At 46.0% G+C, this 27,095-nt stretch overlaps 2 protein-coding genes across 2 annotated transcripts; one reads left to right on the top strand and one right to left on the bottom strand.

The window, feature by feature from the left end:
- The first annotated feature begins 1,795 nt into the window (after nt 1–1,795).
- On the top strand, nt 1,796–12,646 carry LOC121557720. The gene is made up of 11 exons (XM_045211553.1): nt 1,796–1,905; nt 5,104–5,169; nt 5,765–5,973; nt 6,396–7,418; nt 7,629–8,084; nt 8,596–8,695; nt 10,174–10,322; nt 10,445–10,557; nt 10,825–10,914; nt 11,089–11,211; nt 12,136–12,646. Exons 1-11 carry the CDS (start codon nt 1,796–1,798, stop codon nt 12,376–12,378), a joined length of 2,682 nt encoding a protein of 893 aa, XP_045067488.1. The 3' UTR covers nt 12,379–12,646.
- A 9,472-nt stretch (nt 12,647–22,118) lies between these two features.
- On the bottom strand, nt 22,119–23,649 carry LOC123482771 (threonylcarbamoyl-AMP synthase-like). Its single transcript, XM_045211547.1, has 4 exons — nt 23,533–23,649; nt 23,011–23,189; nt 22,687–22,851; nt 22,119–22,203 (listed from the first exon to the last, which is right to left on the bottom strand). Exons 1-4 carry the CDS (start codon nt 23,647–23,649, stop codon nt 22,119–22,121), a joined length of 546 nt encoding a protein of 181 aa, XP_045067482.1.
- Nucleotides 23,650–27,095: the final 3,446 nt, after the last annotated feature.

The raw sequence follows: 27,095 nt of genomic DNA, 5'->3' as shown, positions 1-27,095 counted from the left end.
GATTTGTAGGGGTCCAGATTTTGCAGCGCTTTCAAAACATCAGCTGTCTGAATTTGTGTGAAGGAGAAGCGGGGGGGGGCATGGGCAAGTTGCAGCAGAGGGTTCAGAGTTGGTGGCCGGGTTAGTGGTAGCCAGATGGAAAGCATGGCCAGCTGTAGCAAAATGCTTGTTGAAATTCTCGATTATTGTAGATTTATCGGTGGTGATAGTGTTTCCTAGCCTCAGTGCAGTGGGCAGCTGGGAGGAAGTGCTCTTATTCTCCATGGACTTTACAGTGTCCCAAAACTTTTTGGAGTTAGTGCTACAGGATGCAAATTTCTGTTTGAAAAAGTTAGCCTTTGCTTTCCTGACTGCTTGTGTATATTGGTTCCTAACTTCCCTGAAAAGTTGCATATCGCGGGGGCTATTTGATGCTAATGCTGTACGCCACAGGATGTTTTTGTGCTGGTCAAGGGCAGTCAAGTCTGAGGAGAACCAGGGGCTATATCGGTTCTTAGTTCTGTATTTTTGAATGGGGCATGTCTATTTAAGATTGAGAGGAAATTACTTTTAAGGAACAACCAGGCATCCTCTACTGACGGAATGAGATCTATATCCATCCAGGATACCTGGGCCAGGTCAATTAGGAAGGCCTCCTCGCTAAAGTGTTTTAGGGAGCGTTTGACAGTGATGAGGGGTGGTCGTTTGACCGCGGACCCGTTACGGACGCAGGCAATAAGGCAGTGATCGCTGAGATCCTGGTTGAAGACAGCTGAGGTGTATTTAGAGGGTATGTTAGTCAGGATGATATCTATGAGGGTACCCATGTTTACGGATTTAGGGTTATACCTGGTAGGTTCGTTGATAATTTGCGTGAGGTTGAGGGCATCTAGCTTGGATTGTAGGATGGCTGGGGTATTAAGCATATCCCAATTTAGGTCACCAAGCAGTACAAACTCTGAGGATAAATGGGGGCAATCAATTCACATATGGTGTCCAGGGCACAGCTGGGGGCTGAGGGGGGTCTGTAGCAAGCGGCAACAGTGAGAGACTTATTTCTGGAAAGGTGGATTTTTAGAAGTAGAAGCTCAAACTGTTTGGGCACAGACCTGGATAGTATGATGGAGCTCTGCAGGCTATCTCTACAGTAGATTGCAACTCCACCCCCTTTGGCAGTTCTATCTAGACGGAAAATGTTATAGTTGGGGATGGAAATTGATGGGGTTACAGTTTAATTAAACGCATAAAACATTTATAAGTTTGCCAAAATTCCTGAAGAATCTATGGCTATATATCATTAATTTAAAAGTCCAAAAATGGACGTAGCAATCGCAGATTGCCCCTTTAAAAGACAATAACAAAAAAAGGTGTCCATGGGCAATTTCTGTAATTTCAGATTTTCATAATTTTCACATAGATAAGAAGGATGTGACTAGCTTTGACATTTCGGTTTATTCAATGCATGTCCAACATCAGGCTACAAGATAGGCGTGTACCGATATGTGTATCCATGAGTGTACAACATTGGAAAAATACAACTCCTTTCACTAGGCAGACCTTCATGAATAGTTCCGACAAAAAGGATCTGTTGTTGTACCGATGTGTGTATCCATGAGTGTACGACATTGGAAAATTAAACTCCTTTCACGAGGCATTGGAAAATACAACTCCTTTCACGAGGCAGAACTTCCTGAATAGTTATGACAAAAAGGATCTGTTGTTGTCCTGGTGTTGTTGATGAGGTAACTTTCCCAACTATCCTGTGGTGTTGTCCTTTAACAGGAAGAGAGTGACGTAAGTATGTGGCAATTTATTTATGACCTCAGAGCGCTCAGTGGCGCGTGCATCAGAAGATCTGGTGATGGCTGAGCTGGAGTCGCTGCATTTCTCCGTGGGCATCCTCGGGATCTCGGGCGGTAGGTCGAAGTGAAGATTCTGATTTCTGACTGATCATTTCTATTTCCAATACTTTTTATATAGCCTTAAACCGTCTAAAGAAGTAGGTCTGTATTGCGATATATTATTGAGTTTATTGAGCTATGAGAAGTTGATCATAAAACAATACCTAGCATTGAAAACCCGACTATTGATGACTTCATAATACTTAATTGATCGACAATCGAAGCATATTTGATACAAAAAAAAGGAGTGGGAAGTTTTATTTGTTGTTATTTTTCAGTTTTATTTGGATTATCCTAATATGTCTTATATAAAATATTGTGATCACACATTTATTTGTGAAGGTTTATATAGTCGCTGTCTGATGAACTAAATTTTTTGCCAATGTACATTTTTGTACATTTATTTAAAGAAGTAACTCCCCTCAATGTACTCTGAACATTTCATGACTCTAGGACCAAGAACAATTATTCAAAATAGCTTCTTGAAGTTTAAAAATGGTATGTTTGTTAATGGGAAAATATGGTACTTTTTAAATATTTCCTGAAAAGTTTCTGTTTTGGAAATACGAGGATTTCATCACACAGCTATGATATTATATGTATTATAGTATACATGAATGTAGGCAATTAATTAATTCGCTTTTTTATTTATTTGGTTGTTTCACAAAATGGCTCAATGAGAGAAGTGAGCAAAGGTGGCACAACAGGATGCAGAGTGTGCATTTTTTTTTATTCTGATGGTAACCAGGTCAAACTACTGAACCTAGTTGTAGCAGGGACCTTAAGAGTTGTCCTATTGCCTGGGGCAAGTAAAATAGCATTTGGAAAGTTGAGCTTGCTCTAAAGTTGACCCAGGTGATAAAAAAAACCCTGAAAACAACAAAACTGTAAAGAATTCCAGTAAACCTAAAACTGAGCTTTCTGGTTATTCCACATTGTTTAAGTAAGAGATGGACAATTTATGGCATTTCTGGCAGCCGGGCAAGTTGAGCCTGCTCTGGGGATGCCGCATTAGGCAGGTGATTAATAAAACAACAATAACTGATCAGCAAATAATTAATTCCAGTAGACTAACATAGGACTAGGAGCTATACTGGGGACTGGCAAAAGCAGTATATTTTCTTACCTACTACACTGGAAGTGTAACTTTGGGTCAAAGTGAGCAGAGTGCAAACCACGCCCAGGTTTCTCTGAAATAAATAGGAGAAGAGGCGTAGTCCGCTCATCCCACTAGATTGTATTTTTAGCATTTAAAATGAATTTCCTGCATTTTAAAGGCCCAATGCAGCTGTAAAAAAAAAGGTGCTTATCTCAATATCAGATCATCTCTGGGTAACAATTAAGTCCCTTACTGTAATAGTTTTCCATTAAAGGGGTCAAAAATAAACAAAAATAGTTATTTTTTGCAAAAAACTATTCTCATGCAAAAATGTTGTGGGGAGTGGAAGGGCAACAAAGTTGTGCATTAACCACAGTGTGGATCAATCCACCAGAGAAGAAGAGGCTAATGGGAGGGAAATGTAGCCTAACCTGAAAACTAGTTGTTATTAGCAGAGAGGTTTGGAACTGGTCTATTAACGTATACCGCAACTCCACCCATGCTAAACCTGCTGATTAAGACATCCTGTGTTGATTGTATTTTCAAACAGCAACTATCAGGAAATAACAGCTGAGATGATCAGCTGTTGTACAATATGATACAACATTTGATTTGCTACTGAATTTTGACTGCACTGGGCCTTTTACAAGGTTTTCCATTACTCATGGCCTCTCTGGAAGGTTTGTAGAAATACACTGAACAAAAATATAAATGCAACATGCAACAATTTCAAAGATTTTACTGAGTTACAGTTAATATAAGGAAATCAGTCAATTTAAATAAGTGAATTAGGCCCTAATTTATGGATGTCACATGACTGGGTATACAGATACACTACATGACCAAAAGTACAGTATTTGGACACGTGCTCGTTGAACATCTTATTCCAAAATCATGGGCATCAACATAGAGTTGGTCCCCTCTTTCCTGCTATAACAGCCTCCACTCTTCTGGGAAGGCTTTGCCAACGATAAAATGCAATTGTGTTCGTTGTCCATAGCTTATGCCTGCCCATACCACCTTCCACCATGGGGTACTCTGTTCACAACGTTGACATCAGCAAACCGCTCGCTCACACAAAACCACACACGCTGTCTGAAATTCTTCGGTTGTGAAAACCCACAGTTTCATCAGCTGTCCGGGTGGCTGGTTTCAGATGATCCTGCTGGTGAAGAAGCCGGATGTGGAGGTCCTGGGGTGGCATTGTTACATGTGGTCTGCGGTTGTGAGGCCGGTGGGACGTACTGCCAAATTCTCTAAAATGACGTTGGAGGCAGCTCTGGTTGACATTCCTGCAGTCAGCATGCCAATTGCATGCTCCCTCAAAACATGAGATATATGTGGCATTGTGTTGTGTGACAATCCCTGTGTAGGGTATGACATAGTGAGTAATCAGTTTATTTGGGCTATGATGGGACCAGAATTTTTCTAACCAGGTCAGATAGTATAAAAAAAAACTCCTGGAAAAACTCCTGGACCTAGGGAGGGTGAAAACTCTGTCTGAAGCAACCATGTACTTGTTCATATGTATGTATCTATTTTATAACTAGACTAACAGGGGTTTCTGTTACACAGACACAGAGACAACTGCTATTAGACAATATAACTAACAGGGCTGAGCTTGCTTTATGCAGGGTTGCATCATAGGCCTATATGCATCTGTAATTAAAAGATTACAGGTGCATTAACACAGTTTAGCCTATGTCATCACTATTTGTTGATTTAATTATTCCAGTCAATAATTTTCAATTGAAAAGGCCTAGGTAGCCTAGCCAACCGAAGTTTGAATGCAATACAACGCCCGCGCATGTAGTCGGACCGGAACTCGACCATAGGCTACTAATTGTGCGCCCATTGACGAATCATGAGGCAACACGTTTGCCCCTTGACCCTGGATGTGAGTGAAAGTGGTCTGGTGTGTCAGTCAAGTTGCAGTTCAGAAACCTTGCCAATAGAGGGTGAATATGGAGCTGTGTTCATTGGTTCCTGTCAAACAATATACTTTTTGGTGAGTCGGTCTGGTCTAAAGCCTGCTGTGTTTTTAACTTGTGTTTTTTCTGTTGGTTTCTCATGCAGGTTCTCTGCTGCTGCTGGTGAATAACTATGGCAGCACTCCTGACAAAGACTTCATCCCCCATACTGCACTGGGGGTGCTGCTGCTCATCATCGCTGCCCTGCTGGCATACTCTGGTAGCCTACCTACTGTTTATAACTTATACAAATTCTAACCCTACTCTGGTACCCTTTTTTACTGCATAAAGAGTTGACTGTGATAGCCTACTTAAAACTGCAATATCTAACTTTTTGGGTGACACGACCAAATTCACATAGAAATGTGAGTTATAGACCTGTCATTCTCATTTCTATGCTTCCCTTTCTTAAGTTTCGTTGTTGCGTTCTTTACTTTCGGTTTTGTACACCAGCTTCAAACAGCTGAAATACAATATATTGAAAATATATTTCACAGCGGTTTAGATGGTACAATGATTCTCTACATTGCTTGTTCTGTCACATAAACTAAAATTAGGCGAACTATTAGAATTTTAGCAACCAGGAAATGGCGGAGCACCTTTAACTATACTAACATTTGTACTATGGCGTGCATTCATGATTTCATTGTATTGACTGTATGTTTGAACGTGGTATCAGTCAGAGATAAACTATTGTTTTTCCCTCCCTCCCTCCCTCCCTCCCTCCCTCCCCCTCCCTCCCTCCCTCCCTCCCTCCCTCCCTCCCTCCCTCCCTCCCTCCCTCCCTCCCTCCCTCCCTCCCTCCCTCCCACCAGGTGTGCGTCGCAGCCTGTCCCAGTCCCAGTTGTTCTCCAGTGTGTGTCTGACCGTGTCAGCCATGTGGTGTGGGTCTGGACTGGTCTACCTGCTCGTTGGGGAGGGGGTGGTGGGGGCTACAGAGCTGAGGTCCTCTTTGGTCCCTGGCCTAGCAGCCTTCACCCTGGCCTTCCTCATGCTGGCTACAGTATCTGTCCTCCAGAGAGAGGTGTGATCTATTAGATCTATCTATTGATAGATTAATTTGTATTTTAAGCTTAATTACTAAAGGATTTCACCCCAAATACAGTATAAAATGTTAAACAGTGTTAGAATTAGAATGTAGTGTCAACTAACCCACTAACAGAGGGATCTATCTATCTATCTATCTATCTATCTATCTATCTATCTATCTATCTATCTATCTATCTATCTATCTATCTATCTATCTATCTATCTATCTATCTATCTATCTATCTATCTATCTATCTATCTATCTATCTATCTATCTATCTATCTATCTATCTATCTATCTATCTATCTATCTATTCTATCAATTTGAAGGGGGTTGATAATTGACTAGAAGACACATTTTACATTGTTTTCTGTAACGTATGGAAAATAAAGTTGTATTGTATTGTTGTATTGTAGGTGGTCCTGTTAATCATCTCCCTGTCTATCAGCCTGGCCTGTGGGCACCAGATTGCCGGCCTCTCCTCCCCGGGGTTCGGCCAGTCTGCCACGGCCGCCTGCTATCTGCTGGTCACCCTGGTGGGGGCGTATTTTGGCTGTGGCCGCCTGCTCTCCTTTATCACCCAGGGAAGGGTGGAGGCTCCTGGGACGGGCTGAGGAGAAGGGCAGAGTGTCATGGGTCAGGGGTCAGAGCTCCAGAGGACTGTAACGACGTGGGGCCTGTAGGCCTGGTGATGAATCTGCTGTCTGCTAGTGTGTTAGCCTGCCCCCTACTGGCTGTGGTTCCTCAGCTCGCTCCGGGTCACGTCCCCTGGCTTTGGACGGCTGCTGTATTCCAGCTGGTGGTGTGTGTCCTCTCCTACAGATCCATGGACTCCCTGACCGCCACCTTCTACGGCTTCACCTCCATCCTGCACTTCGCTGAGGGCTACATCGCTCTCCTCACAGCCTTCTCCATCCACCCCTCCTCCCCTATCCCCTTTCCCGTCGTCTTTGCTGTTCTATTCTTCATCCTGGCTCTGTTCAGCTGTCAGAAGAGTCTAGCTGAGGGTCTCTACCAGCTGTTCTACGTAGCGTATACTATCGCCCTCGCAGCCCAGCCCTCACGCTCCTTCCAGTCTGGGGCGCAGGGCGTCCAGGCGGCCATCTTTATTGTGTCAACCGTGATGTTACTGGTCACCTCCTATAACAACGTCTCGGCCAATAGGATTCCTACAGGGGAGGGCGTGTTCAAGGCCCTGGTGACGCGTGTCAGCGGCCTGACTCTCCGCCCCCATGACAGACACAGCCACGCTCCCTACCTGGGCTACTCCAGGTATGCTGACGCAGAGGTGTTAGGTCACGCCTGCTCCGTCCTCGCTGTCTTCTCCATCACGGCGTCCACGGGGGACCGGGCCCCGCTGGGCGTGCTGGTCCTGCCCTGGGCCGTGGTGGCAGGCGGCGTCCTCCAGCTGCTGGTCGGCTCCGTGGCTTTCTCCCGTGGTAAGACCCTAACCCTGGAGGTTTCACACAAGATTAACACATTCCATTTTCAATTTGAATGTTGTATTTAGGAACTAGTAAAAATGCACTCTATCCAAACAAGTTTTCAGGTGTTTGTGAAAGCGAAGATTAGGTTGTAGAATGCATTTTTTATGTGTTACAATTTGTAATGATTGTATATCCAACATTTAACGTGTACATTTCCGGTAGGTAAGACCCTTGAGAGCATGGCGTTCATCCTGTACGGTGTCATGTGGTCCATCTGGGGGCTGACACGGTACGGCAGGCTCTATGGGGACACACAGGGATTCAACCTGGCTGTGGGTATCATCAGCTTCCTGTTGTTCAACAGTCTGGTGACGGTAGGAGCACTATTCCTGAACGTAGCCTGGGTTGTCTATGCCGCAACCTTTCACCTCATTATCATCTCCTTCCTCCTGGACGCCATGGGAGCACTGCCTTATGGGTATGACATCGGGGTGTCAATCGTGTTTGGCCTGATGTCATTCTACTGTTTCCTGTCTGGTCTGTTCAGCCTGACCTTCCTGACCCCCCAGTTGCCCCTGGGACGGGCGTTAGTCAGGCTGAGTGGGATGGGAGAAGGAGGGAGGGACATCTGTCTTCATGTCCCCGCACGCAAGGCCACCGCCGTCCACCAGATAGCAGGTGAAACATAAGGGGGCGCCTAACCTGGGCTCCATCCCTAAAGGCACCCTTTTTTCTATATAGTGCACTTATTTTGACCAGGGCCTATAGGGCTCTGGTCAAAAGTAGTGCTTTATGTTATAGGTGCCACTTGAGACAAAGAACTGGTCACCAACTGTGCTCCTGGTGAAATACTGTGGGTGCAGGGTTTTGCATCATTCCAGTACTAACACACCTGATTCAAAGTCCTGGTGAGCAGAATGCAGGGTCTCAGTGCTGGGCTGAAACAGCAAATCTGCACGCCCAGTAGCTCTTTGGAACCATGACAACCATTGGTGTAGTCTAGTGCATCATTCTCATTAAAACACTACGAATAACAGGCTGTGTATGTGTATATATGTGTGTGTGTTGTGTGTGTGTGTGTGCGTGTTGAGGCTGACAGGACCACTTCATCGCAAGTTCTTTAGGTCTTTAGTTAGTTGGGTTATTGATGTGTCTCAACCCAACTCTCCCTATCCCTCTGTGTCTCCAGAGATCATGAAGAGTGGAGGTATATGTGGGATGCCCACTGACACGGTCTATGTGCTGGTGGCAGCTTGTAACAGACCGGATGCTGTGGAGAAGGCCTACAAGTGAGTTACAATTACACTGCATACTAGGTTATTATACGTACATTGTAGAAGATAATTTCATCAGATTAAATGAATAAACTTTGTACTCACAATGCTTCATAGTGGTAGGCTGGTCCCAGATCTATTTTAGTTGTCTTGCCATCTCCTCTGTCACAACCAAGACAGTTCAAACAGATCTGGGACCAGGCTATCATAGTGCATTTAAACAAACTATTCTCCTTGTCTCCCCCTGTGTGCTGCAGGTGTAAGCAGCATGTTGTTGATGACACTCAACTACTTTTCTCCTTCCCCCTTCTGACATCCAGGTGGTGACACGCATCTCTGCGTGCCTGGCAGATATCGCAACTTGCATGTCGGCCAACCACCTCAAGCTCAAACTCGACAAGACGGAACAGCTTTTCCTCCCGGGGAAGGCCTGCCCACTCAAAGACCTCTCCATCACGGTTGACAACTACACAGTGTCGCCCTCCCAGAGTGCAAAGAACCTTGGCGTGATCAAATCAAATTGTATTTGCCACGTGCCAAATACAACAGGTGTAGACATTACAGTGAAAGGCTTACTAACAAGCCCTTAACCAACAATGCAGTTTTTAAAAGAAAAATGTAAAATATAAAAGTATTAATTAAGAAAAATAAAAAATAAAAGCAAATAGCTAAAGAGCTATTTGTTGGACAACACCCTGTCGTTCTCTGCAAACATCAAAGCAGTGACCCGCTCCAGCAGATTCATGCTCTACAACATCTGTAGAGTAAGACCCTACCTCACACAGGAAGTGGCGCAGGTCCTAATCCAGGCACTTGTCCTCTCCCGTCTGGACAACTGCAACGCGCTGTTGGCTGGGCTCCACACTTGTGCCATCAAACCCCTGCAACTTATCCAGAACACTGCAGCCCACCTGGTTTTCAACATTCCCAAGTTCTCTCATGTCACCCCGCTCCTACGCACACTCCACTGTCTTCCAGTTGAAGCTCACATCCACTACAAGACCATGGTCCTTACCTACGGAACAGCAAGAGGAACTGCCCCTCCCTACCTTCAGGCTATGCTCAAACCCTACACCCCAACCCGAGCACTCCGTTCTGCCACCTCAGGTCTCTTGGCCCTCCCACCCCCCAGGTCCCGCTCAGCCCAGTCCAAGCTCTTTTCGGTCCTCCCACAATGCCCATCTTCCGAAAACATCTGAAACCTTCAAACAGTATCTAAAATAATCCTCCTCCTCACATCGACCGCTTACCCCCCTTCTAGCTCTGACTACTGATAGCTACGTTATTGAGGAACAATGTACTTTCTACGACTGTGATATGTGGTTGTCCCACCTAACTATCTTAAGATGATTGCACTAACTGTAAGTCGCTCTGGATAAGAGTGTCTGCTAAATTACCAAAATGTAAATAACCTATTCTACCTGTCTCTCCCTGTGTGCTGCATGTGTGAGCATCATGTTAATAACCTGTTCTACCTGTCTCTCCCTGTGCAGGTGTAAGCAGCAGGCTCAGGACCGACCCATGTCTCTGTGGGTGTCCTCTATAAACCAGTTAGAACCGGTCAGATCCCTGCTGTCTGCCCTGCTCTGGGACTTCATGAGCGCAGCATGGCCCTCCTCTATCAGCATGGTCATAGCCAGGGGTGGGTTATTAACACTGTGTGTGTGTGTGTCTGTGTGTGTATGTGTGTGCATGTGTTTTTTGTGTATGTAGTGTAGTGTATGTGAGTTATTATGATGAGTACTTCCTGTCTTCCCCCACCAGGTCCGTGGATGGAGATGTTTGGTCTGGGGGAATCAGCTAAACACATCGGAACCCCTCAGAGCATTGCTATCAGGAACCCAAACTGTGCTGTGGCTACTCATCTTATCAACCTGGTGCGAGCCCTAACCCTGACCCCTGACCTCTATCCCTAACCCTGACCCAAACCCCTGACCTTTAATCCTAACCCTGACCCTGACTGTGCTGTAGCAACACATCTCATTAACCTGGTATGATCACGGATTAATTACAAAAGCATCCACACCCTGTAGCTTTCTGGGACCAGGGTTGTAGTACATATATACTACATACAGTATACAGTATCTAAATGGATGCTTGCCATCATTGCCAGATAATATTATTTTCTTATTTCTGTCCTGTAGGTGGGTCCCATTGCTGTGACGTCAGCCAACCCCACAGGAGAAGCAGACACCACACACCACAACCAGGTGTATGCCAAGCTGGGAGACAAGGTGAAATAGACACACAGACATATCATAGTTCAGTTGAGTCAAAACTACATTTGGAAATGTAAAATAAATATTGTGATTGTCTCTCACTCACTCACTCAGTCACTCACTCACTGTCTGTGTGTCTGTCTGTCTGTATGTGTGTCTGTGTTTCCGTCTGTCCATCCGTCTGTCGAGGTGGATGGTGTGTTGTGTGATGGCCCGTCCCCAGAGAACATCGCCTCCACTGTGGTTGACTGCACCAAGATAGACAGTGGCCATATTGGATTCTTTCGAGTGGGTCTCATTCCCAAGTCTCAGGTAAACACAAGGACGCTAACATGGCAAGAACCTAAAAACTGACACCAACCTGAAGCACCGACCGTTAACATGATAAGACTTGACATGACAGGAACACCACCTCAAGCTCATGTACTGTATGTAATGTATGTTGTGGTGTGTGCGTGTGAGTGCATGTGTGTGTGTGTGTGCATGCATGCCTTTTAGGGGCCCTTGGTTGGGGGCCCCCGCCCACCCTCGCGGGCAAAACATTTTAGTGGCCCCCCTCTTGACGGCGGAGAGAAAACATTTAAGTTTGAAGTTAATTTCCTGCAATTCTACACATTTTTCCATTGGGCGAAGAGAAAATGTTGCAGTTTTAAAGCAAGTTTTCTGTAATTCTACACATTTTGCCATGGGGCGGCGAGAAAAGGTTGCAATTTTATAACTAATTTCCTGCAATTCTACTCGTTTTGCCATGGGGTGGAGAGACAAATTTGCAGTTTTACAGCTATTTCCCTGCAATTCTATACATTTTGCCATGACTTATGCCATGTTCATGTGATATCTGAGTGAGAGCGACTAACAAAATCAATGGGGGCCCTCTGGAGGTTAGGCCGCTGGGAATGTGCACTTCGTGCCCGGTCGGTAATTGGGCCATGATTACTACAAGTTTAGATAGCTGGGTAGACTAATTTACCAATCTAAAAATGGTTTGCTGACATGGGCTAATTGAGTTACTGTCAGTGGCTGACATAACAAGAGGAAAACTGCTGATGCACAAACACATTTCAAAAATTGCACCTTGTGTATTCTAGTATTCTAAATTGAGACCCAAAAAGTATTTATTTGGGGGGGTCGTGGGCCCCCTAGCGGCGACCGCCTGTGTCGCTTATGCCCTGGGCCGGCCCTGCGTGCATTTGTCTGTACAATGTCTGTAATGTTATGTGTGTTTGTCTCTACCAGGTGCTCCAGATCTTTGAGGAGGTCCAGAAGAGGCACTCTCACGGTCAGATTAATCCAGTGTTTGAAGCAGACCTCACAGAGCCTGATCCTAACCCTAACCTCACAGACCCTCAGAGAAACACAGATGAAGACAACACAGAGTCTACAGAGTCCTCAACTGTTCCTCCACCCACCCAGTCTCCTGCCTACATAGACACCTCTACACTAGCAACACAACCACGAGACTGCCCTAGCTACAGCTAGTCTGGCTAACATCTCCTCCTGACTCCAGAGTCTGGAAAGGCTTGATGCGTTGATAATGAAGGAGATGTGCCCTCAGACTTCAAGGCAGCATCCTACACTGGTTGGATATCCCTTTTTATTTTTTTTATTTTTTCTTGTGTGTTTTTGTTCTACCTTATGTTATTTTTTAGTGCTGCATTGATATTGATTACTGAATTGTTGGGTTTGGAGCTTGCAAGAAAGGCATTTCACTGTATTTGTGCACTTGACATTAAAGGTTTAAACTTTTTTTTATTTTCATTTATCCTTTATTTAACTAGGCAAGTCAGTTAAGAAAAAATATGATTTACAATGACGGCCTACACCGGCCAAACCCGGACGACGGTGGGCCAATTGTGCGCCGCCCTATGGGACTCTCAATCACGGCCGGTTGTGATACAGCCTGGAATCGAACCAGGGGGTCTGTAGTGACGCCTCAAGCACTGAGATGCAGTGCCTTAGACCGCTGCGCCACTCGGGAGCCCACTCAGGAAACTTGAAACTTGAGTGACAGTCACTCTCACGGGATGGGTTGCAAAACATAACTAACTGAAAGCCACACTCCCAATAAGCTACGAATATGACTGCATTGAGGTATATGTCACTGTGCTTCTATGGCTATCTGCCCCATGCCACTGCCTATTTCATTTGTTCATTTTGCAAACATGACAGCTCATAATCCAATGCCTTTACCACAGTCAACACACCTACAGTGCATTTGGAAAGTATTCAGACCCCTTCCCATTTTCCACAATTTGTTACGTTACAGCCTTATTCTAAAATTGATTAAATAAAAAATTTTCCTCTTCAATCTAAACACAATACCCCATAATGAAAAAGCGAAAACAGGTTTTTAGAAATTTTAGCAAATTTATGAAATCAAACTAAAACAGAAATACCTTATTTACATACATTTTCAGACCCTTTGCTATGAGACTCGAAATTGAGCTAAGGTGTATCTTGTTTCTATTGATCATCCTTGAGATGTTTCTACAACTTGATTGGAGTCCACCTGTGGTAAATTCAATTGATTGGACATGATTTGGAAAGGCAAACGCCTGTCTATATAAGGTCCCACAGTTGACAGTGCATGTCAGAGCAAAAACCAAGCCATGAGGTCGAAGGAATTGTCCGTAGAGCTCCAAGACCGGATTGTGTCGAGGCACAGATCTGGGGAAGGGTACCAAAAAAAATTATACAGTATTGAAGGTCCCCCAAAACACAGTGGCCTCCATCATTCTTAAATGGAAGAAGTTTGGAACCACCAAGACTCTTCCTAGAGCTGGCCGCACGGCCAAATTGAGCAATCGGGGGAGAAGGGCCTTGGTCAAGAAGTGACAAAGAACCCAATGGTCACTCTGACAGAGCTCTAGAGTTCCTCTGTGGAGATGAGAGAACCTTCCAGAAGGACAACCATCTCTGCAGCACTCCACCAATCAGGCCTTTATGATAGAGTGGCCAGAAGGAAGACACTCCTCAGTAAAAGGCACATGACAGCCCGCTTGGAGTTTGCCAAAAGGTACCTAAATGTTCACCTTCCAACTTGACAATGTCCCGAAGCACACAGCCAAGACCATGCAGGAGTGGCTTCGGGACAAGTCACTGAATGTGCTTGAGTGGCCCAGTCAGACCCCGGACTTGAAACCGATCTAACATCTCTGGAGAGACCTGAAAATAGCTGTGCAGAGACGCTCCCCATCCAACCTGACAGAGCTTGAGATGATCTGCAGAGAAGAATGGGAGAAACTCCCCAAATACAGGTGTGCCAAGCTTGTAGCTTCATACCCAAGAAGACTCAAGGCTGTAATCGCTGCCAAAGGTGCTTCAACACAGTACTGAGTAAATTTTAGTGTAAGGCTGTAATGTAACATAATGTGGAAAAAGTGAAGGTGTCTGAATACTTTCCGAATGCGCTGTATACAATACATATATTTTTCTAACCATCTCAGGTCAGTTCAAACCATCCACCCTCATCCACTTATTAACTTTTAATTAATAAACAGATTATCTTTAAAAAAAATGTTTTTTAAGTTGCCTGGATTCTGTGGCACTTACAGTAAATGGTACAGGTTTACACACACACACACACACACAAAGACACCCAGACCAGTGGTGGTCGGTGCCATTTAAGATTAGGGAGGACTAATTAAAAAAAAAAAAAAAAACATTTTCCTATATTATGTTCCCCTAACCACAACACTTAGGCTTCTACTTCCAGCCTATACATACTAATTTATATAGATTTTACGGGCTGAATGTATTTTACATTTATTTTTTGTTTTTAATCCAATCCCTCACCTACCCTCAACCCCTCCCTTCTTTATCTGAAGACCATCCAGTTTTGATTTCTATTTGCCAAAACTCAGCAACACAATACACCGTAATGACAAAGCGAAAACAGGTTTTGAATTTTCTGCATATTTATAAAAATTAAAAACAGAAATACCTTATTTACCTACAGTTGAAGTCGGAAGTTTACATACACTTAGGTTGGAGTCATTAAAACTTGTTTTTCAACCACTCCACAAATGTCTTGTTAACAAACTATAGTTTTGGCAAGTCGGTTAGGACATCTACTTTGTGCATGACACAAGTAATTTTTCCAACTATTGTTTACAGACAGATTATTTCACTGTATCACAATTCCAGTGGGTCAGAAGTTTACATACACTAAGTTGACTGTGCCTTTAAACAGCTTGGAGAATTCCAGAAAATGATGTCATGGCTTTAGAAGCTTCTGATAGGCTAATTGAAATCATTTGAGTCAATTGGAGGTGTACCTGTGAATGTATTTCAAGGCCTACCTTCAAACATCATGGGAAAATCAAAAGAAATCAGCCAAGACCTCAGTAAAAATATTGTAGACCCCCACAAGTCTTGTTCATCATTGGGAGCAATTTCCAAATGCCTGAATGTACCACGTTCATCTGTACAAACAATAGTACGCATGTATAAACACCATGGGACCACGCAGCCATCATACCGCTCAGGAAGGAGACGCGTTCGGTCTCCTAGAGATGAAAGTACTTTGGTGCGAAAAGTGCAAATCAATCCCAGAACAACAGCAAAGGACCTTGTGAAGATGCTGGAGGAAACCGGTATAAAAGTATCTATATCCACAGTAAAACAAGTCCTATATCGACATAACCTGAAATGACACTCAGCAAGGAAGAAGCCACTACTCCAAAACCGCCATAAAAAAGCCAGACTATGGTTTGCAGCTGCACATGGGGACAAAGATCGTACTTTTTGGAGAAATGTCCTCTGGTCTGATGAAACAAAAATAGAACTGTTTGGTCATAATGACCATCATTATGTTTGGAGGAAATAGCGGGGTGCTTGCAAGCCGAAGAACACAATCCCAAACGTGAAGCACGGGGGTGGCAGCATCATGCTGTGGGGGTGCTTTGCTGCAGGAGGGACTGGTGCGCTTCACAATTATGTGGATATATTGAAGCAACATCTCAGAAAGACATCAGTCAGGAAGTTAAAGTTTGGTCGCAAATGGGTCTTCCAAATGGACAATGAACCCAATCATACTTCAAAAGTTGTGGCAAAATGGCTTAAGGACAACAAAGTCAAGGTATTGGAGTGGCCATCACAAAGCCCTGACCTCAATCCAATAGAAAATGTGTGGGCAGAACTGAAAAAGCGTGTGTGAGCAAGGAGGCCTACAAACCTGACTCAGTTACACCAGCTCTGAGGAGGAATGGGCCAAAATTCACCCAACTTATTGTGGGAAGCTTGTGGAAGGCTACCCAAAACGTTTGACCCATGTTAAACAATTTAAAGGCAATGCTACCAAATACTAATTGAGTGTATGTGAACTTCTGCCCCACTGGGAATGTGATGAAATAAATAAAAGCTGAAAGAAATAATTCTCCCTACTATTATTCTGACATTTCACATTCTTAAAATAAAGTGGTGATCCTAACTGACCTAAGACAGGGAATATTTGCTAGGATTAAATGTCAGGAATTGTGAAAAACTGAGTTTAAATGTATTTGGCTAAGGTGTATGTAAACTTCCGACTTCAACTGTAAGCACCTGCTCCAGAGCGCTCAGGACCTCAGACTGGGGCGAAGGTTCACCTTCCAACTGGACAACAACCCTAAGCAAACAGCCAAAACAACGCAGGAGTGGCTTCGGGACAAGTCGCTGAATGTCCTTGAGTGGCCCAGCCCGAGCCCGGACTTGAACTCGATCAAACAACTCTGGAGACACCTGAAAATAGCTGTGCAGAAACGCTCCCCATCCAACCTGACAGAGCTTGAGAGGATCGGCAGAGAAGAAATGGGAGAAACTCCCCAAATACAGGTGTGCCAAGCTTGTAGCGTCATACCCAAGAAGACTCAAGGCTGTAATCGCTGCCAAAGGTGCTTCAACAAAGTACTGAGTAAAGGGTCTGAAAACTTACGTAAATATTATATCTGTATTTTTTATACATTAGCAAAAATTCTAAAAACCTGTTTTTACTTTGTCATTATGGGGTATTGAGGGAAAAAATATTTAATCAATTTTAGAATTGGTCCTCTGTAGCTCAGCTGGTAGAGCATGGCGCTTGTAACGCCAAGGTAGTGGGTTTGATCCCTGGGACCACCCATACACAAAAAAAAATGTATGCACGCATGACTGTAAGTCGCTTTGGATAAAAGCGTCTGCTAAATGGCATATTTAGAATAAAGCTGTAAGTTAACTAAATGTGAAAAGTCAAGGGGTCTGAATACTTTCCGAAGGCACTGTATATAACATCCTATAGGTTTCAAGAATTTTGTATAATAATTTAAATATAAAAATTCTAAGTTTTGAATCTGGCGTCGTTTTGTGTATCAGCTCATAAACAATGTGCCATGGAATCGGTACATCGGAAATCTCTTCCCAACTATTTTGCAATCTATATGGCACAGCTATGAATTTTTTGGTCCTTAAATTAAAAACTGGTATACTTTTTTATTTAGCACAATTTTCTTTAAACCAGTTTTGACTAGTTCCTTACTTTCCCCCCTTCCACTTGCCTCTTACATTTTTGTGGTAATGCTGCAATTAGTTTGTTGTAATTTTGGGTAGAGCAGACATTTACATATATTTTTGTTAGCAGCATGTGACATAACTCCACCAGTCCTATATATGATATCATTTATAAAGATTATACCTTATTTAAACATTTTTCCCAATTTTTTTTGTAAAGAATCAATTAGTATATTTGAGTTTAACCATAATATTTGTTGTATTATTTGTTCTGTCTTTTCTGGTGGATTAAACTGAAATTGCAACCAACGTTCTATGGCTTGTTTTAAAAATAGCAATATTTTGTAGAGGATTTCATTTTCAAATAACCGAAAGTGAGAGGTTGTAATCTGCTTGCCGTTCAAAATAAAATGTAAAAAAATGTGCTCATATAATTTAAAAAACAAGTCGCTAGGTTTAGGCAAGGCCATAAGCAAATAGGTAAACTGGGATATGACTAAAGAGTAAATCAGGGTGATTTTTCCACAAATAGACAGGTATTTTCCTCTCCATGGTAGCAAGAGCTTATCTATTTTTACTAACTTTTTATTAATGTATTGTAGTGCGATAGTTTCTGTCTTTCGGGATATAAATACAGAGTATGTCCACATCACCGTCAGACAGTTTAATTGGTAAACTACACGCTAATGTAAAAGTTATAGTTTAGTAATCAAATACATAATACACAGTGAGGGAAAAAAGTATTTGATCCCCTACTGATTTTGTACATTTGCCCACTGACAAAGACATGATCAGTCATGATCAATTTTAATGGTAGGTTTATTTGAACAGTGAGAGACAGAATAACAAAAAAATCCAGAAAAACGAATGTCAAAAATTGTATAAATTGATTTGCATTTTAATGAGGGAAATAAGTATTTGACCCCTCTGCAAAACATGACTTAGTACTTGGTGGCAAAACCCTTGTTGGCAATCACAGAGGTCAGACGTTTCTTGTAGTTGGCCACCAGGCTTGCACACATCTCAAGAGGGATTTTGTTCCACTCCTCTTTTCAGATCTTCTCCAAGTCATTAAGGTTTTGAGGCTGACGTTTGGCAACTCGAAACTTCAGCTCCCTCCACAGATTTTCTATGGGATTAGGGTCTGGAGACTGGCAAGGCCACTCCAGGACCTTAATGTGCCTCTTCTTGAGCCACTCCTTTGTTGCCTTGGCCGTGTGTTTTGGGTCAATGTCATGCTGGAATACCCATCCACGACCCATTTTCAATTACCTGTCTGAGGGAAGGAGGTTTTCACCCAAGATTTGACGGTACATGGCCCCGTCCATCGTCCCTTTGATGCGGTGAAGTTGTCCTGTCCCCTTAGCAGAAAAACACCCCCAAAGCATAATGTTTCCACCTCCATGTTTGACGGTGGGGATGGTGTTCTTGGGGTCATAGGCAGCATTCTTCCTCCTCCAAACACGGCGAGTTGAGTTGATGCCAAAGAGCTCGATTTTGGTCTCATCTGACCACAACACTTTCACCCAGTTCTCCTCTGAATCATTCAGATGTTCATTGGCAAACTTCAGACAGGCCTGTATATGTGCTTTCTTGAGCAGGGGGAACTTGCGGGCGCTGCAGGATTTCAGTCCCTCACGGCGTAGTGTGTAACCAATTGTTTTCTTGGTGACTATGGTCCCGGCTGCCTTGAGATCATTGACAAGATCCTCCCGTGTAGTTCTGGGCTGATTCCTCATTACATTTACGTCATTTAGCAGACGCTCTTATCCAGAGCGGGGGGGTGGTATAAGGATTACTTTATCCTATCCCAGGTATTCCATAAAGAGGTGGGGTTTCAAATGTCTCCGGAAGGTGGTGAGTGACTCCGCTGTCCTGGCGTCATGAGGGAGCTTGTTCCACCATTGGGGTGCCAGAGCAGCGAACAGTTTTGACTGGGCTGAGCGGGAACTATGCTTCCGCAGAGGTAGGGGAGCCAGCAGGCCAGAGGTGGATGAACACAATGCCCTCGTTTGGGTGTAGGGACTGATCAGAGCCTGAAGGTACGGAGGTGCCGTTCCCCTCACAGCTCCGTAGGCAAGCACCATGGTCTTCTAGCAGATGCGAGCTTCAACTGGAAGCCAGTGGAGTGTGCGGAGGAGCGGGGTGACGTGAGAGAACTTGGGAAGGTTGATCACCAGACGGGCTGCGGCATTCTGGATGAGTTGTAGGGGTTTAATGGCACAGGCAGGGAGCCCAGCCAACAGCGAGTTGCAGTAATCCAGATGGGAGATGACAAGTGCCTGGATTAGGACCTGTGCCGCTTCCTGTGTAAGGCAGGGTCGTACTCTCCGAATGTTGTAGAGCATGAACCTACAGGATCGGGTCACCGCCTTGATGTTAGCGGAGAACGACAGGGTGTTGTCCAGGGTTAGCGCCAAGGCTCTTCGCACTCTGGGAGGAGGACACAACGGAGTTGTCAACCGTGATGGCGAGATCATGGAACGGGCAGTCCTTCCCCGGGAGGAAGAGCAGCTCCGTCTTGCCAAGGTTCAGCTTGAGGTGGTGAGCCGTCATCCATACTGATATGTCTGCCAGACATGCAGAGATGCGATTCGCCACCTGGTTATCAGAAGGGGGAAAGGAGAAGATTAGTTGTGTGTCGTCAGCGTGGCAATGATAAGAGAGGCGATGTGAGGATATGACAGAGCCAAGTGACTTGGTGTATAGCGAGAATAGGAGAGGGCCTAGAACTGAGCCCTGGGGGACACCAGTGGTGAGAGCACGTGGTGCGGAGACAGCTTCTCGCCACGCCACTTGGTAGGAGCGACCGGTCAGGTAGGACGCAATCCAAGAGTGAGCCGCGCCGGAGATGCCCAGCTCGGAGAGGGTGGAGAGGAGGATCTGATGGTTCACAGTATCAAAGGCAGCAGACAGGTCTAGAAGGACAAGAGCAGAGGAGAGAGAGTTAGCTTTAGCAGTGCATAGAGCCTCTGTGACACAGAGAAGAGCAGTCTCAGTTGAATGACCAGTCTTGAAACCTGACTGGTTTGGATCAAGAAGGTCATTCTGAGATAGATAGCAAGAGAGTTGGCTAAAGACGGCACGCTCAATAGTTTTGGAGAGAAAATAAAGAAGGGATACTGGTCTGTAGTTGTTGACATCAGAGGGATCGAGTGTTGGTTTTTTGAGAAGGGGTGCAACTCTCGCTCTCTTGAAGACAGAAGGGACATAGCCAGCGGTCAAGGATGAGTTGATCACGAGGTGAGGTAAGGGAGAAGGTCACCGGAGATGGTCTGGAGAAGAGAGGAGGGGATAGGGTCAAGCGGGCAGGTTTTGGGCGGCCTGCCGTCACAAGTTTTTATCTGGAGAGAGAGGGGAGAAAGAAGTCAAAGCATAGGGTAGGGCAGTGTGAGCAGGACCAGCAGTGTCATTTGACTTAACAAACGAGGATCGGATGGCGTCAACCTTCTTTTCAAATTGGTTGACGAAGTCATCCACAGAGAGGGAGGAGGGGGGGATTCAGCAGGGAGGAGAATGTGACAAAGAGCTTCCTAGGGCTAGAGGCAGATGCTTGGAATTTAGAGTGGTAGAAAGTGGCCTTAGCAGCAGAAACATATGAAGAAAATGTAGAGAGGAGGGAGTGAAAAGATGCCAGGTCCGCAGGGAGTTTAGTTTTCTTCCATTTCCGCTCAGCTGCCCGGAGCTCTGTTCTGTGAGCTCGCAATGAGTCATCAAGCCACGGAGCTGGAGGGGTGGACCGAGCCGGCCGGGAGGATAGGGGACATAGAGAGTCAAAGGATGCAGAAAGGGAGGAGAGGAGGGTTGAGGAGGCAGAATCAGGAGATTGGAGGGAGAAGGATTGAGCAGAGGGAAGAGATGATAGGATGGAAGAGGAGAGAGTAGCGGGAGAGAGAGAGCGAAGGTTGCAGCGGCGCATTACCATCTGTGTAGGGGCAGAGTGAGTAGTGTTGGAGGAGAGGGAGAGAGAAAAGGATACAAAGTAGTGGTCGGAGACATGGAGGGGAGTTGCAGTGAGATTAGTAGAACAACAGCATCTAGTAAAGATGAGGTCAAGCGTATTGCCTGCCTTGTGAGTAGGGGGGGACGGTGAGAGGGTGAGGTCAAAAGAGGAGAGGAGTGGAAAGAAGGAGGCAGAGAGAAATGAGTCAAATGTAGACGTAGAGAGGTTGAAAAAAATCTTGCATATCTTAATTTATTTCCACAATTAACAAATAATACACATAATAATGTAGGCAGTTCATGCTAAGGGGTGGTCTGCCATTCACGTTTTTACACTCGTCACATTTAATCTACTGTTATCTTCAAGAGAACACTCTTCATTGGCTGGTGGCCTGAGATGTGTGGGTCCAGTATCTGATCTGATCATCATCGGTCAACAGAGGATGGAGGGAGGGAATGGGGGAAGGAGAGGTGGATGGAAGCGAGGATGGAGGGGACATGTCCTCCTCATAGCATACTGCTCTTCACCCTCGCAAAGATCTGTCGGACCTTGATAGCCAGGACACTGCCCTCCCTCACGATGATCATTGACACACAAGGAACCATTGGGTGGGACTACGATTGCAAAGTCCTGGTAAATTTAACAAAATTCCCGGTCTGAGGATTCTGTAAATTCCTACTTAAACCCTTCTAAAATCCATGAATTGTTCAACCGGGATTTCTGAAAAACCTGGGAATTTTGGGAAAGGTATTGGAACGTTGCAACCCTAGGTGGGACAACCCACAGCCTAAGAGGTTAGTTATGACTTATTCTAGAGGCAGTTGACCACTGTGGAGGTTACGACCTCGTTGGAATCCCCATCACACAAAACATCCTGGAGCTTATGGCCCAGACGACTGAAACGCACACAGATAGAGGAGACAGTGTCACTATCAGTATTAGGAAGACATTATCAGAGTAAGTTCAGGTTCAGAACAGCATGAAGAGTAAATAACATTATGGGCCAGTAACTAGTAGAGGACTAACACAGATACATTAGTATAACTATGTTTACACAGCAGGCTGACGGATATCAAACCAATCTGACAGGAAAGATCAAACCGGTCTATAACCAGCCTCCTGGATGTAGAAATACTTCAATACTGACATCCCTCTCAGCATCACATCAAATAGTGCTCTCCAGGTTAAACAGTCGTCATTTGATGAAACCCAGATGAAGGCAGCATAGCTGTCGAAACGTTGGTATTTAATAATTACATTGGAGCTGCAGTGTGCACCATTTATTTAATTTGATAAATGTGATAATTTACCACTATAAAGGTTTTATGACTAAGCACCAACAGGCTTGAGTACAGGTGAGTATTATGATAGACTGTTACCTGATGACCATGTTGTGGTGCGTGCTGTCGGGTTCTCCGCTGGGATTGGCTGAGGTGATGGCAAGCGGACCGGTGATGTCACACAGTTGTCTGGTGACAGTGTGGTCAGGGACTCGGATCATAATGCTGTCCTTGGTCCCCACGCGGTCGTAGGCCGGTCCCAGACTTCACCAACACAGGTGCGAACACAACGATTAAAAACAATATTTTAATTTAGGTGAACCCCCAAGAATCAACATGTGACTCTTGGGGGTTAACCTAGCCCAGTGCAGCAGAAATCAAATAATATGTAATCTAAATACCCCCAAAACTGTAATTTGCCACCATGGTACTGAGTGACCCAGTCTGAGTAGCCAATCTCCTTTGCTGACGATGCAACTGATTCCTCCAGGGTAGACATTCCTCATGAACTCCCAGAGTAGAGGACTGAAGGGGGGCTTGGCTGTCACCAGCTGTTCCACACTGGAAATACAAATACAGATCCACTTCTCTGCTGGGTGGTCCTGGTTAGGGGACAGAGAGACAGGTCAGGGGTTAGAGGTCAAGGGCCTTGGCTGCCACCAGCTGCTCTACACTGGAAATACAGATATTATTCTCTGCTGGGTGGTCCTAACAGGGGTCAAAGAGATGTTAGAGGTCAAAGTTTATCCAGTTTCATCCCAAAACTAAATTGTGTGAGCCAGCGCATCACATTCCAGTGTAACAATGGGATTGTTCCAGGACAATTGTTCCTATCCAGCTCGTAGGACCAATAGTCTACTTGCTGGAATAATATTGGCTTGATTAAGAGTATGAGCACAGTAAGTTACTGATAATATGAGCACAGTATGTTACTGATAATGTTACCTTGATGTTGTAGATGCTCTCGGTGGCCTGAGGGTTCTTGCAGGAGGCAGCCAGGGCATGGACAGTGTCGGTGTGGATTCCACAGACCCCATCACCCCTCCCACCCCCGTCCCCCATCGTCTAGCAGTCTAATGATCTTTAGGAGTCCACTAGTCAGCCTGGAGCCTGCTATGGCACAGGGCGAGGCAGGGGACGACGCCTTCTGCTGCTTCACATCCTGGAGACAACACAGAGATAGAAGATATAGAACGGAACAGAAGGGAGTAGGACGGAATGGTATGGAACAGAATGGAATAGTATGAAAATGTATGCACTCACTAACTGTAAGTCGCTCTGGATAAGAACGTCTGCTAAATGACTAAAATGTAAAATGAAATGGAGTGTATTGTTCTCACCTTGAACAGTGGCGGGCCGAGGGGCAGTCTCTGAGAGAAGTTACAGTTGACCAGTGATACCAGGGCTATTTTAGGACAGTAACATTTAACTGACGTCTAGGTATCAAAACAATGTGTACATGATGCAATGTTTTGAACAGAAAGCGTACATGGTCACTGTGGTGGAGATACTGTGCAGTAAGTCTGAGACAAGTGCTGTAAGAGCCTTGTGAGTGGAATGAGGTGAGAAGCTGGTTCCTTCCTCTCCATCTGGTAGGGGAGCTGCTGGAGGGTGGCCAGGACCACCTCCATGACCGTGGTCAGAGACAAGAGGACCAGGTTCCCATACGCAGCTGGGGGGTGGAGACATGGAAATATGGAGAGATGGAGTGTAACGTATACACCGGGAGTCAGGAAACAGGTGCAGAAGATGATTTTAATAAAGAACTGAAGCAAATGAACAAACATGAGGAGCGTACATAACGTGAGAGAAAAACAATAACACCTAGTGAGGGCTAAATAAAGGGGGAGTAATCAAGGAGAAAATGATGAGCAGGTTGGTGTAATGATGTTTGCCAGGTGTGCGCAGTGTGGGTTGCAGGACCGGTGGATAGTAGACTGGCGACATCGAGCGCCAGAGGGAGGGAACAGGATTAGGCATGACAGTACCCCCCTTGCCGCACGGTCTGGACGGTGGAGATGGAAATCCCGCATGATGTTGGGGTCCAGGATGTCTGCCACCGGGACCCAAGAGTGCTCCTCAGGACCGTTCCCCTCCCAGTCCACTAGGTACTGGAGCCGACCCCCACGACGTCGACAGTCCAAGAGGGACCTAACAGCATAAGCAGGGGTCCCCTCGATGTCCAGGGGAGGCGGTGGGGTGTCGTGGGGGACGGAATCAGCCAGGGGACCTGGAACCCCCGGCCTGAGGAGGGAAATATGAAAGGAAGGTGAGATCCGGTAGTTGGTGGGGAGTTTGAGGCGATAGATTACCTCTTTGATCCTCCGGAGGACCTTGAAGGACCCCACAAACCAGGGGCTCAGCTTTCGGAGGGCAGGCGGGAGGTTCCTGGCGGAGAGCCAGACGTGATCACCAGGATGGAATACAGGAGCGTCACTGCGGTCGCGGTCCACCTGATCCTTCTGATGGAGGACGGCGTGCTGGAGCCTCACATGGGCAGTGTAACCATTCATCCAATGCAGTGGCCTCGGTCTAGCTCGGAGTCCACGGAGCCAGGGCCGGCTGATATCCCAGGGGGCACTGGAAGGGAGTCAGCCCAGTGGTTGAGTGTCGAAGGGAGTTCTGGGCGTATTCCGCCCAGGGAAGGAGCCAAGCCCACTCCTTAGGAACCTCCCCAGCTCCTGGTTGGTCCTCTCCACCTGCCCGTTGGACTGAGACCGGTACACGGATGTGAGGCTGACTGTGACCCCCAGCTTCTCCATAAAGAACGTGAACTGGGGACCACGGTCGGAAACGATGTCCTCCGGAAGGCCATAGTACCGGAAGACCTGCTGGAATAGTGCCTCAGTGACCTGGAGAGCGGGTGGTAGAACAGAGAGAGGGATAAAACAGCAGGACTTAGAGAATCTGTCAATAACAACCATAATAGGGGTACAACCATCAGAGGGGAAGATCAGTTACAAAGTCAATGGACAAATGTGACCAGGGCCGCTGAGGCACGGGAATGGGAAGTAGTTTCCCTGCTGGAGCGTGCCGGGTAGATTTGGATTGAGTACATATGGAGCATGAGTTGACATCGTGGGTGACATCCTGCACCAAGGTGGGCCACCAGTATTTTTCGGAGAGGGATTGGATGGTGCGGGTGATACCTGGGTGTCCAGCGGCAAGGGATGTGTGTGCCCAGGTTAACAGCTGATCTCTCACCCCTGTGGGAACGTAGATGCGCTCCGGAGGGCAGGTGGCAGGAGCGGGTTCTGCTCCAGAGCCTGGCAGATGTCCATGTCTATGTCCCAACATACGGGGCCAACGATACGACATTGAGTAGAGACAACACTTGAGGTACAGCCAGACAGTGGAATAGGCACCGTAAAGGGTTTGGCGGAAAACAATGAAAATGGAATACTCACGCCTACCCTGGGAGATGGAAGGTCACAGGGCTGCCCCTCTGCTCTAATGGACCCTGGGTTAGGGCACACCGGACACCACTGAAGCAGGTGCTCCTCCTGGCCACAATAGGGACAGAGCCCCAGCTGTCTCCGGCGACACCACTCTGCCACGGAGAGGTGTGTGGCCCCTACCTCCATGGGTTCAGGCTCTGCCTCAGGACAGCCAAAGGAGGGAGGCGAGTGGCGACGTGGACACCGGCGCACCCACAGAAGGTTATCCAGACGGATGGCCATCGACATGAGAGCATCCAAGGAAATATTGTCATCCCGACATGCCAACTCCGTCTGGACCTCCTCGCGCAGTCCACTGCGGAATAGAGTGCGGAGCGCTGGCTCATTCCATCAACTGGAAGCTGCCACAGTCCGAAAGGTGAGGGCGTAATCCGCAGCAGTCTGGGCACCCTGCCGGAGCTGGAAAAGTTGCTCACCTCCCTCTCTGTCCTCTGGAGGATGGTCGAAGATCGCCCTGAACAGAGCCATGAACCTCTCATAAGACCCCAGCTCCTCCTCTACTCTCTCCCAGACGGCCGTAGCCCACTCCAACTCCCGTCCGGTCAGCAGGGAAATGACCATGGCAACCTTGGACCTCTCGGTGGTGGGGGCGCCCGTCTGATATGCGAAATAGAGGGAGCACTGGAGTAGGAAGCCACGGCATTTCGATGGAGTGTCATCATATTTCTCCGGAAGGGATAGTCGGGCATCGCTGACTTGGGCGGACAGCTGGGTAGGCTGGAGGACTGCCTCACTGTGACGATCCGTGGTAGGAGGCCCTCTGATAGGGGAATGGAGAACCTTGCTGGTGGTGTCGAGGCGGTGGAGAACGCAGAGGACCTCCATGGTCGTACCCAGTTTCACCTGCTGGTCGTGGTGTTGATGGAGTAGATGACCTTGTTTGTTAACCGTCTGGAAGAGGATTGAATCTTCTGCTGCTTCCATTTTGTTGAGGTTATTCTGTAACGTATACGCAGGGAGTCAGGAAACAGGTGCAGAAGGTGATTTTAATAACGAACTGAAGCAAATTAACAAACATGAGGAGCGTACATAGGTGAAAGAAAAACAATA

Source organism: Coregonus clupeaformis, chromosome 5 (assembly GCF_020615455.1).
Source record: "Coregonus clupeaformis isolate EN_2021a chromosome 5, ASM2061545v1, whole genome shotgun sequence".
Taxonomy (NCBI): domain Eukaryota; kingdom Metazoa; phylum Chordata; class Actinopteri; order Salmoniformes; family Salmonidae; genus Coregonus; species Coregonus clupeaformis.
The sequence above is the reverse complement of the archived record's forward strand: the minus strand, read 5'-3'. Positions and strand labels throughout refer to the sequence as shown.

What these genes read in the sequence shown, in the direction of transcription:
- LOC121557720 (XM_045211553.1), top strand. Translation starts at nt 1,796, where the DNA reads ATGACCTCAGAGCGCTCAGTGGCGCGTGCATCAGAAGATCTGGTGATG. An exon ending in CTACTCATCTTATCAACCTG is followed by an intron (nt 10,558 to 10,824) that starts GTGCGAGCCCTA and finishes TCTGTCCTGTAG; the next exon opens with GTGGGTCCCATTGCTGTGAC. An exon ending in GTCTCATTCCCAAGTCTCAG is followed by an intron (nt 11,212 to 12,135) that starts GTAAACACAAGG and finishes TGTCTCTACCAG; the next exon opens with GTGCTCCAGATCTTTGAGGA.
- LOC123482771 (XM_045211547.1), bottom strand. Translation starts at nt 23,649, where the DNA reads ATGGGGGACGGGGGTGGGAGGGGTGATGGGGTCTGTGGAATCCACACC. An exon ending in AGAGCATCTACAACATCAAG is followed by an intron (nt 23,190 to 23,532) that starts GTAACATTATCA and finishes TCCCCTAACCAG; the next exon opens with GACCACCCAGCAGAGAAGTG. An exon ending in CTGGGTCACTCAGTACCATG is followed by an intron (nt 22,852 to 23,010) that starts GTGGCAAATTAC and finishes GTGTTGGTGAAG; the next exon opens with TCTGGGACCGGCCTACGACC.